The sequence below is a fragment of the Varroa destructor genome, unplaced genomic scaffold, assembly GCF_002443255.2.
Source record: "Varroa destructor unplaced genomic scaffold, Vdes_3.0 BEIS01000001.1, whole genome shotgun sequence".
NCBI lineage: Eukaryota > Metazoa > Arthropoda > Arachnida > Mesostigmata > Varroidae > Varroa > Varroa destructor.
In genome coordinates, this window is record NW_019211454.1 from 37171166 (window position 1) to 37183637 (window position 12472).

Sequence of the window (12472 nt, forward strand, 5' to 3'; positions counted from 1 at the left end):
TAACTACGCGGACGTTGTAGCCGATCGAGCTTTCGACACGAGAATTAACCCTACCTAATATGGGAAAAGCTGAAAAATCGTTATCCTCTACTATTTTGGTACTCCTTGAGGAATAATGAATTACCATAAGAGTATAAAACAGCGAGCGATTACAAGCTATATATTATATATATACTGTCAGTTGACGAATTCGCTTTGGGACGCATATTACTTTCATTCGCAGAACACCATCAGCAGTTTTCCATCTTCTTTACTAGAATAGTAATAACCAGAATTTTGTACTATGCATCGATCCGTTGAAGCAACAAACATTGACTCGAATCATTGCAAATACATGGAAAAGTGGCATAGATATACCAGTCGACTGGCCAAACTAATGTCGCGTTTTGTTCACTTCTTGGAAACATCAAACGTAAGTGTCAGAATAACGTGTTAGAGATATTCTCTGTTTAATTTAAAGGAAATTCAAAATGTAAACTTTTATTTCACACCCTTTATTTATGAATCGTATAGCCACATCTAATCCTCACTGCCGTACAAGCAATCGTACCGATTCAGACTCTAATATGACTGCAACATATTTGAATAACAAATAAAGTTCTATTGAGATACTACTAAAGTAAGGATATCTTAGGAAACGTACTTGTTATCTTTTATATATATATTGCATATCAAACAAGTGTGAGCTTTTGAAGCCTACACTGAGTAAAGCTTCGAACAAGTGCGTACGCTAAAGATAGAAACAAGCCTTCTTCTATTATTGCATGAGGTTCTCTAGAGAACTGGTTCCCACAAGGAATTTTGCATTATCTCCAACGAGAAGGATTATCACCATTGTATAATGAATAAGCCTGTCATGATATAACAAAGTTAATTAATACGTAGTATATATACCCGTTCAGTCAATATCAAATCTTGTAGAGGTTAATGGCATTTGTTCCAAATTCAGTCAAAAATATCCCCCGTTTTGGAGAAATCGCCTGCCATATAAAAGGAAGAGGCGGGACTTACAGCCCCTATATGTCGGAAAATAAGGCCATAAGCACAAAGTGCGCTTCGCCAAATACCTACAGCCCTACCAGAATCGTCAGCGTTTAGAAACAAACTGAATAGGTTTTATAAGCATTACAACACTGTCACCAAATGCCCGATGAACAATATGCTCGCAGCGCTTCAGAAACAGACCGTTGGCCATTGGAAAGCGGGTCGTCATCACGTTTATCCCTGGAAGTGCTTACTTGCGGGCATATTCACGAGTGTCTGCAGCGAGAGACGACACATTGTATTGGGAAGTACTTACCCAATCTCGTTCACATATCATCATCACCTTCAAATGAAGCACTTATACAAATAAACTAAGCCATACAAACTCCAAGACTACTAGGTATGTAGGTTAGGTTACACTGGGGTTGGATTCTCTGAATAACTGAGTGAGCAATCGCCATGGAATTAACAGTCATACGCACCAGAGACGGTGCATGCCACAGCCAGGTGACGTGGACATCAGATCGCTGCCATAAACAGCGATTCCGAAAATGTTTTCGCTGATTATGCTAAAGCTATACGTCGTCTTCCGATTAATAGCGAACGTTAGCATCGCCGTAAATACGCGAAACAGGGCTAGACGTTTAGACACCTTAAACTAATACCATTATTGGTCTCATGCTTCGAATCAAGTGACGGGAAAAACATACTATATCGAGGTATATTTTCATAAATTGCACAACTAGACAACAGTTGCTATAAACGAATAACACTAACTTACGGCAGATTCTGGCGCAGGGCGAATGAACTGTTGCCTAATTCGGATCTTACTTTGCGCTACCATATTTTCTCAAACGTGTAAGCTGTATGACCACGTAAAATTATTTTTTTGACAATAGAACTACGACGAGCTATTTCATTGCAAGTTTAGAACAAGACTTACGGCATTGTAAGATATATGCAGATAATTCGGTAAATAATGAGTCAATAAATTATTATCTATGTATTAATTGGATCACTGTTTTTTATTTAAGACGATACTTCGTTTTCGACTTAATCCTGACGAACAAAGCTATTCACGCTTCTTGACATCTCAGAAAAATAGATACTAAAGCGACAATTACCCTAAATGATAGCATCTGAATCGTTCTCGAACATCTGAAGCAACTCTCCTTACGATGCGATCATCCAGATACGAATCTAATTAACAATAAAAAAAAAAAAAAAAACTTAAATATGCATTGTGTACACTGTATATCATGTGAATTCGACATACGGTACATTACTCATCAGAGTACTTTTACTGGCACTGTTTTCGCTAAAACGAAGATTCAGCATTGGAAAATCTTGTCAAAAGTAGTAGAAAGACGTTGGAAACTACTACCATATTATTATTCGAATGATAATGGTGATGACTACGATATACATGCATTCAATATAATTGGATTACATTTTCCCCATCGTTGCCATCGCTCGCTGGTGCACACGTACACACACAAATGCACGCGACCGCACAGTATCTATTGCGTCTTGCGCATATTCGACTTTAGCCCACAATCATTAAAGGAGAATTGTAGGCGACGCTTGTTTTTTCTACCAGCTTTTTAACTACCAGCTTGAATGTTTTCCTTTGTTCAAGTTCAAGCAAAAGACGAACGAACAACGATTACCCTGCTTAGGCTGCTACGACCATCACTCTAGCTAACTAATAATCATCGTTCTTCGAATTTCTGGATTATTCAACAGTAGGAGCAATGACAACGGCCGTAAAAGCCGATCAGATGTAGCAGCGGCAGCAGCAGCAGCAGCAGCAAAGATGGATGAAGCGACTCTTTCCTCGTCAATGCGTGCAGACTGAATAGCATACTTACACGCCGAATGATGACTAATCACGCAATAGACAGAACTAGTGAAGTTTTGCCAATTCTTGCTGCTCAGACGACAACATCTGCGTCAGTAGTTATGACCTAGTGTCAGAGTAACATGCACAATACAGGGTAATGCAATATAACAACAGTAGTCGTGGCAGTTCGACGAAGTCAGATAGGGTCTATGGAACATCCCCGGGGCACCAAAGCTTCACGCAGTTTCTCGCTTGACTTGAAGTAGACAATTTACTGTCGAATGGCAACTTCGGCAGAATTCAATGAACGAAGAGGCGAAGACTCAGCTCCGAACTTTGTGTTGTCATCGTCGTTCAGCTTCGTTCAATTCGTCTTCACAACGCTACTGGTTAACAGAAAGAGGATGTCAACAGCTGTCCAAGATGAACTATAACGAAAGCACTGCTTCTACAATAAGCGGTCCCGGTCCAGTCGGCTTCGGTAGTGTTTAGCACCGTAGCGAAGTAACAGTGCCTACAGCAATGAAAAGCGATCGGCTTCGTTCAGTATAGAAGCCAATCGGACTAGGTGAAGGCTGAAACGAATATCTGTGTGTCTCTGTAGTAGCTGAGCGCTCGATCGGACGATGAGTACAATCGTGTGACACCGCCGGTCCTTGTTGTATAGCTCCATTTATTTTCCTACTTACGTATATAAGATAACGCTGTGATATTCATCATTTAACACCAAACTAACGAGGCGACGTTAGTAGCTACTGCGTTAGACAGCGGTCGCTGTCTATTCATCTATGCGTTATTAATTTGTGCATAACATATCTCACACCAATAGGGGAAATACGTGGTAATAATAATAGTAATAGCAATAATAGGCATGCTTGCTACAGCAATCACTGATCATACGCGTAACGTAATGACAAAACGACAACAACGCAGCATACATATACGATGACTTACTTCTACGCGGCAGGAACGATCTAGCAAAACATTCGTGCCTCTATGGCTTCACGAAAATCAACCGTTGTTAGCGTATCATAATATGTAATACTAATAATAATATCATGTAGTATGTACGCAAAAACACATAAGAGCGATTCACTAACAATCCTATAACGGTAGCTTGGAAAAGAGCAGTTCGTGACTTGCTATAGTCGTCATCGTCGTGCTCGCTGTATAGCCAAAACGAAGGTTTCAATAGGATTCAACATGTTTAAAGAGTCACTGTACGGCACAAGACGCTATTGATGCCATTACATGCGAAACACTTGTCGGCGTATGCACTGGCCACGAACACCGTACACTAAGGAAACATCAAGGTGGGAAAAAGTTGGCGGGAAATTTTCTAATTGTTGGTCTAAATGCGACTCAGCGCACTGGCAGCAGAATAGCTGCCTAAAAAACAAAAGAAAATAAATTTGCTAATTTACAATTGAACTCATTTCAGAAAGGGAAAATATTAAGTATCTACATATGTATGAGTTTTATCCTCATGTGGAGCGCTCCAGACACTTCTGATATCATTGCAACATGCATAGACGCAACGCATTTGGCAGTATCTTCGACGTCTGTGCCTCGTAGAAACAACGTATACATGAAGCACTTAGAAAGCTCAGGGAAGCGCCTGCACGCTTGATCTTAAGTACTAAGTACTAGTAGTAAATGCTGTTTCAAAGGCATTTTTCGATTAACCTTCGACTATTTTTGTTATCATCATAGGTTGCGCTAACACCCATGCTCTCGTACAACGAAATACTAATTTGTGTTCGTAAAAAAAATTAAAATTAAAAAAAAAAAGACGAACAAGCCGTAATCAAATTTCATTATGTCTCATGTTATTCTGTTATGCTACAATAGTCATTGCAAACATATGTGATCCTACTTTCTGAATTATTCGTTACATTTATATAAGTTCAATTCATTATTTTGCCTTCGCAATTCCTCATTCTACCCCATACAGGCCCCACCCCGTTGATTCAATCCTTACATAGAACATTCGTTACTATTGTTACCGTCAACAGAACCCGAGTGGCCATTATTCGGGTCGTTTGTGAAGGATAGTGTTATATAGCAGGCGTGGCTGGCATTACAGCGTCTTCAATGCTTGTATTTCCGGATATTGCGGTTCCGCTGCAACGGCCAGTCCTGTTGACACTTCTGCGCTAGTTGAAAGAGGAATCAGCAAGGGGATTCTGTTCTTGGTTTACCCGCTTTACTAGATGTTCGCAGCATCGGCTCGCTTTGCGCGGTTAGTTTAGGCAAACGGACAAACCAGACTGCACGCGATCGAACAAAAAGCACCACACAAATACATATATAGTAACGACAAATGCGTTCACAGTAGTAGCTAACACAGGATAACTTGAGCCACCCATTACTGCAGCTCCAACAACCACTCGTTCACTCCTTATGGTCGCAACTTTCTTTTCCAGCAAAGGAAAAAGGTACAGTCTACATTTCGTTTGAGACACGGGAGTTAATTTGGCGTTCTACTGCTACTACTAGCATAATATTGATTGGCAGCACCAGAAAAATAGTAATAACGTCGTTATCACCGTCATAATCAGTATCGGCAGCAGTATTTTTCTTGGCATAATTACGATAGCAATGATTCGTTTGCTAGCCGTCGTTCAAAGCAGGCGGCACACGACGTGAGCATACTATAGGCCAACAAGCACTTATCTCTTTGTATCCGTTTGCGATATAAATAGTGCTACGATTTCTCCGCTTTCTCTATTCGTCTATAGACACCACAGAGTTCGCGCAACTATCTCCAGCCGCTTTCGATAAACTTGACGAAAACGAGCCCCAATATCGATACTAACGCGTACATATCAGTACGTCGACAACCGCAGTGTCATGACTGTTGCATTGAACTTCTACAGCCTAGAAAAGTACACACAACATAATTATTAGAGAGGAGACGGTAGCCTCTAGTCCTTCAGTTCGAGAAACCGGATCGGTTCGCGTTGATTCTCACATCACAACAGCATTAAACGGATTAAAAGGATTCGATTTTTATATTGCTGCTGTTGCTGTTGTACATGAGGCAAAAAAATTCGTTTCTGCCATTAAAAATAGCAAGCACTAAGCACGAGTCGGTGCTTTACCTGCTTATACCTACCACCTTATACGAAAACGACAAGCATAACAATAATAACACCGCATTGAAGAACGGTCAACCGTTCACCTTCTATGTAAATACTTTATATAAATAAAAAGATGTCGTGTGCGTTGTGTTCTACCTCAGCGGTGTCAGACTGCCATGACCGCATGCTGCCCACTGCCTATGTCTATTTGTTTACCACATTTCTGCGCGCAATGCGGCCTCAACTAAACGTCGAGCGAGCTAAACGACGATCAGGTTAACGGTAAGGTTCGTGAGGCGTTGATCGTGGCTTGGATTTTAGATGGATAGCAGGGTTTGTCTGGAGTTTGATGGACAGAACTAACACACCGGCTAACTGACACAACCGGCTACTCGGCCGACTCATTCGTTTACTTTTTTCATAGAACTATTATAACTGTAGCAGGACTTTACAGACAACTGTAATAAGTACAGGCATACGATTATCAGTAGAAAGAAAAATACGGTCTTAGGATTCAGCCAGGGTAAACTACAAAGTTAATAACTGGGGTAAGTGGCTTGTCTTTCATATGAAAACGCGTAGTTCGCTGTTTTAATAGAATCAAATTTTAACTACGAATGTCAACAAGGCGCTTACGAAAATCTTTAAATTTAAAATACCGCGAAGACACTTTTTGGACGATTTTCGCAATCACTGAATCAATCACAATCATTGGACAATTACAGTAGTGCGGTCAAATATCTAATCCTATCCAAGGGCCACCGTGCGGCCGATATTATTGGGATACATACCTGCTCGGCGCGGTAATAGTAAAAACATGGTAATACTCAAAAGTATGGCACTTAACATTTTAATTCTAACATGTACATTATTATTTTACGCTAAGCTTGGCATAACACGCTGAACGACACTTGATATATTTTTGGCTGTCATTTTTTGTTAAAAGCCTTACAGTAATATAACTTTTCTAGTTTGACAACTACTCTACTTCACAGCAACTCTTAACGTTCACAGTAATTATTTGCTGTAAGTTATCGAAGTGCATAGAATGGGTAAGAGTGATGCCTCATAATGGGCAATTGAATTCAAAACTTATGACCGTATAAGACCCCAAACGCAGTGAAAGGTGACGGTAATTATAGTTAGATGTATGAAGTCCGAGGTGTGTTCGCATGTTTTTGGGTTCTGATAAGTACCTTGACTTAGTACACTAGCACGCTTCATTAATCAGTATGAATCTATGTCACGACTGCTTTCTAAAACCGGTGAAGGGGCGTTGACGATACGGTCCTAAGGCCCAAGACTTGTCCGCTTCTTTGCTGTCAGCTTATTTGAGTTGCAAATTTTGCCTGCGGCTCTGCGCCTGTTGCTGCAGGACTTCGTTATCTGTGAATCCGGTCAGCTTTTTTTCCGGTTTGTACTCATCTCTTTTTATGATGCCAACGGAATTTGCAACCGGAGCACGAAGGAAACTATCAGCATTAGTGGTACCATTGCAAATAGTGTTGCCAAGTGTTGCAAGTAATGTGATGGCCCTCTAGAGGAACGCCGAGCGAAAGGTATATCGGACGATCGGTCTAATATCAGTATGTCCACCAGTTATGCGCACTCCATTTTAGAAAAGATCGCGTAATTTACTAACGCTGTTGACCGGCTGATCCCGGTAAGCAACATTGATGTCGTCTCAATGCCAGGGAATTGCAAGCCAAATGAAAATGTTCAAAACGGGAGTCGCTATCACCGACACAGTGCTTTGTACTCAACGCCGTAGGCGCAGATTGCAGTAATGGTGCTGGCAGTAGCAAAAGTTGTGTCAATGCTGTTGTGCTCGTCCATTGCAGAATTCAACATCTTCAATAACCCGAAATCATCCGTGTCGCGTTCTACTTTGACAATTGCTACCGTTGTTTTGATACTGACATCTTATTACCGCAAAACAGTAGCCAGCAGTCACTTGTTGATTAGGACAGCAGACGACAGAACTGGACATCGTTTTTATTCATTTTTCAACGGCGCAGCAAGACAGCCTACTGTTGTTGACCAGCACGCGACCGGCACAGCAACACGAGACACGATGTGAGCTTCTGCTGCAACAACGACGATGACGACGACAGTGGCGGCAACGGATAACCGCCGCTGACGCCGCTATTATTATTATTGTTATTGCTGTGGAGCGTTCGACAGACGCAAAGCTAAACATGACGCCATTCTGTGCAAAAACCAGCTGCATGATATTACATGAATAGGCACACAAACACGCGCTCATATATTGACTGCATTAACTATAAACGATAACTAGAAACCACCGGTGTGCACATACCTTTTGGCCACCGTTACTGTTTCACTGGGAACATTTTGCTGGGAAGGCTTCTTTTTCCTTTCGCAGTAAAGTAGTTTTTCCTGTCATATCCTGGGCTTCGGTAGATATAACATTGAAATAACATACTATTTCACGCGCACAGCAGCAGTACACAAAGGAGTTTTTATGCCGCCGATGTTCGAATCATTCGCTTCCTTCTTTTAGCACAGGATTATGTGGTACGGCATTTGCTGTATGTAACTCTCGTCGTGGTTTTTCATAAGCCAAACCAACGAATTGTTTTCCGCTCTGGAATTACTGCCGCCAACAGCAGGAGCAGATACAAACAACAAGGTGATGCACTTGCTAATATGTTGTGCTACTGTCGACGGTAACAACGACGCAGCGACGGAGGGGGAACCCGACAGAAAATGAAGGGGTCGACACAGAGGCAAACTTGTCGTCTTCTAGTTCGACCATCATCACCAGAACTTGTAAGGGTAGCTCGAAAAGAGCTGGATATGGAATATTTTTTGGTTAATACGTTAAAAAAGAAAACAGTGGCTTCGGGCTTTATTATTCAAGGCTTGTCGAACTTGGCCTTCAAACGAAACCTCCTAATACTTTAATTCAACGGTTCGAGAACACCTACTAAACAACGACTGAATTAAGCTCATGCTTCACGACTGGGCCAATCACTAATTGGAGAGCCATGCACCATTTTCGGTCACCCTTTAAAATTAGCTGAGGATAATTTTTTTGTCGTGCCAAAATAATGACGAATGATGAAAAGTGAATACTCTACAGTAATGTTATTGAAAGTAGGTCAAAATCCATGTAGTAGCACCCCTCAAAACCCCCAAGCTAAAACCACACTAGCCAATGAGGCTGCACATTTCGCAGGGAAGTGCTTTTCTAAGAGGCTCTCTCAAACAACGCATTAGCTTAAAGAAATGCCATGTTAAGGTATAAATAAAATAAAAAAATACACATTAAAAAAATTAAGCTGTTCAACTCTTTAAAGCAAGGCATTCAAGACAAGCGCCTAATTACAACAGAAGAGTGATATTTCATTGTGGCTACAGCCGGCAATCAATGGATTAGGGAGGGTCGAGACTCTCCCTAACCCATTTGATAGTCTTCGGTTTCTTCAATGACTTTCTCCGCTCCCCACAGAACTCCTTTGAAAGAATTTGGTGTAAAAGAAATAAATTTCGAAAGAAAAAATTATATTTTGGAAAATACAGAATTGAAAAGCAGTCCGAAAACATCATATCTAATTAGAATCAATATATAATGTTGTGTAGCTACCTACGAACTTTCGTTGAAAATTAGGTTCGTTGTAGACTTAAGCGACAACCTTAGTAACACGGAAACGTTATCGAGATCATAGACAGCTATGATTTGCACACATGAAACCAAACATAGGTTAAAATGAAAGATTTCCTCCAAGGATTTATACACCTGTGCCTGTCTGCCAGTACATGGCCAAGGATATTTGCTATTGATGAACATTCCAAACGCGGCAAGCTTTACTCGTCTTACCAGCTGCTAATAACTGATATTGAAGCATTGATAGAAGCATTCACAAACATGCAGATAAGCAAGAACATTCAACGGATCTTACCGAGAATCAAGGCAACTCCTCAACAGGTTGCTGCCTCTCCTGCGCCCAGCACAGAACGTTCTTTTTATTCGTAGTAAGAAAACACTTATCGGCAATAAATATTGCTAGAAGATTGGTAGCGATTTATCAGCCGGGTAGCGATAATGCAACGATACCAGAATCATTTCACAAATCTTACTGTCAACTTGAAAAACGTTCGATGAAACTTGTCTGCCATAGCATCGCGAACATTTAAGCGTTGGAGGTAAAACTGAGTATAACTTCAGCTTCGCTGCTTATTTTACGCCCATCGCGAACATGGCCCGTATCGCTGATTGTAAGATAGTGCGAATTATTTGGTGACCTGGCACGTAGTATTATTCCAAACCCACTTTATGTCTTGTACCCACCTTGTTGGTTGCTTTCTTGTAACGGACAACGGCAAGTTCGAGCACCTCCCGAACGGGTATATCGCCGACTCCGCACGGTACGATTACTCGGACCGCACCAAAATTGACCGTCACTTTCATCGAACTCATCCTCACAGTGGTTCCGATCGACGGAATGGGAAAGATTGTCTCGTAGCGGCACTATCCTTGCACCTCGTCACTTCGTCAGTCTTTTGAAAGTCGTCATCGAACACAGCAAACGACGGCATTCCTGTTCAGACTTCGTTACAACATTTCATAGAACACACACAATCATCATCAGATAACACGCACGCCAACAAGATCGAAGCAATAAACAGAAAAGATTTCGCACACAGCACAGGACAATCCCACGGACTCCACAGACACCAACGACTCAATTATTCCAACTAGCTAGTCGTAACTGTGTGACCACCCAGGTCGGATGCAAGCACAAGAATATATTCACATCAACTGGCACCGCACTTCGTTTTTCAGTAAATTAACGAACAACATGACGATGGACGCCGAAAGGCTGCCAGACAGACGCATAATAAAACCAGACGAAGTAAAACATAACTTCGCTTATCGACCAACAACTTCAGTTGCTTTTTCAGTGCAACCGAAAATTAAGACGTCAGTATTCGGGTTTCGTTTCCGCATTTGATGCCAACTGATATTGGGGCCTATGGCAGCCAGCAGACTACCCAGACTGTCCGAACGAACTTCTGCTTTAACACTAGTGGCGTTCTCTAATCTGAAAACTTCTGTTCGGCAACCGTTCGCTTCTGTTCTCTTAGATCCATTTACAGCGAGGGTGTCTTCGACTACTTTCTTTCTTGAAATAGGCCGTCCGTCTAAGAGCTAATCACGTATTCCAGTAGAGGTATAAAGCACATTGAAGAAGCCGTCAAGGCCGTTACGATTTTACAAGTCCTTGTGGCTATTCCATAGCGTTAAGGCAGGGCTATTTTTATGGAATGATCAATTAGTGTATATCCGACGGAGTTAATGGACAGCGCAATTTAAACAACAAGTTGTGCTGATAGTTCTCTTCTCCTATGACGACCGTACTAACCTACGGTAGTGAAAATGTTATCATTGCAAGGCTTCTATTTTTCTACCAGTTGCAGCTCCCAGCGCAATTTGGCGACAATGCATCAATGAACCACTTCTAACGAGAACGATGAAAAGGGAAAAACAGGAGCGGTAGTCAGTCAGACAATGATAGAACCTTATCCACAACGTGCGTCAGATGCAACAACCTTGACGACTTGAGGCCGCGATCCATCCCACTTTCAGGGACAGAAAAACAACAACGACGACGACGACGACGACGACGACGACGACGACGACGACGACGACGACAGCGATGATAATAACAAAAACTCTCTTGCGAATAACTTCTGTTAGTACTTTGTTTGTTAATGTGATGCTACTTCTATTTCAAATATTAGAACTACTGCTGTTGTTATACCGCTGCAGAGGAACACTCAACGGTATCCGACCTGAGCACAAACTGCCGGGCTTCGACAGCACAACAGTTACAATAGTGCTAGTAGAGGTAATAGCAGCAAAAGTAGAAATAACTGCGGTATTCAAAACTGGAAAGATCAGCGAACAAATCACGAAGCAGCAGGTATCTGCCAACTTCTACTACTCTAAACGATGAACGAAGCTCAGCCACACACCTCAGCTCGTCACGCTACGTACAGCACGTTCGCGTACACGCGGAGAGCACCGAATGCGACTGCCGCCATCGCTGCTGCTGAGACAAGCACTTTCTTTTTCTCTTTAGCTCTATGTATACGATGTATTTCTATTCCCGGCAGTGGCATCCGTCGGGTGCACCGTAGCGGCTGTTCGCTCGATACTAGCGAACGCGACACCGCGGGACGGTCGACGTTGCGTTCTGTCTGTTGTGATCAGCCCGTTGTGGTAGCTACCGCCTGCTTTTGCTGTTGTTGCCGCCGCCACTACCGTATTGAAGAGAGGGAGAGAGAGGGAGGGAGAGTAAATTTTTAAAAGCAGCGAGCTGCCAGCGAAACGTGCAGGAGCACTAGCCCCACTAGCGCCCAGCGCACCATGGTCAACTAACATAGCGAGGAGCGGCGAAACGCGCCGAGTCGCCAGGTGGGCGATCATAGCGCCCTCTACGGACGCCTCGAAAACAATAAAGTCCAAACTTTATTTTAAGTTTCGTGATCGATGGGAACAGCCGAAGTTTTGTTAGGGATGCAAGTACCTAAT

The 12472-nt window shown here is 42.2% G+C and overlaps 1 protein-coding gene and 1 long non-coding RNA gene across 6 annotated transcripts in view; both read right to left on the reverse strand.

Moving 5' to 3' along the window:
* baz (par-3 family cell polarity regulator) overlaps window positions 1-12269 on the reverse strand; it is a 116592-nt gene extending 104323 nt beyond the window's left edge. For 3 of the 5 annotated variants that reach the window (XM_022788044.2, XM_022788043.2, XM_022788037.2), the window contains exon 1: window positions 10226-12269. In XM_022788044.2, the coding sequence (XP_022643779.1) occupies window positions 10226-10354 (129 nt within the window). In that variant the 5' untranslated portion in view covers window positions 10355-12269. The remainder of the gene's footprint in view (window positions 1-10225) is intronic. The other 2 variants (XM_022788046.2, XM_022788045.2) reach the window with 1 other exon arrangement.
* On the reverse strand, window positions 1977-8175 carry LOC147758597 (uncharacterized). The gene is made up of 2 exons (XR_015319421.1): window positions 7107-8175; window positions 1977-5707 (listed from the first exon to the last, which is right to left on the reverse strand). It is a non-coding gene; the product is annotated as an uncharacterized LOC147758597 (long non-coding RNA).
* Window positions 12270-12472: the final 203 nt, after the last annotated feature.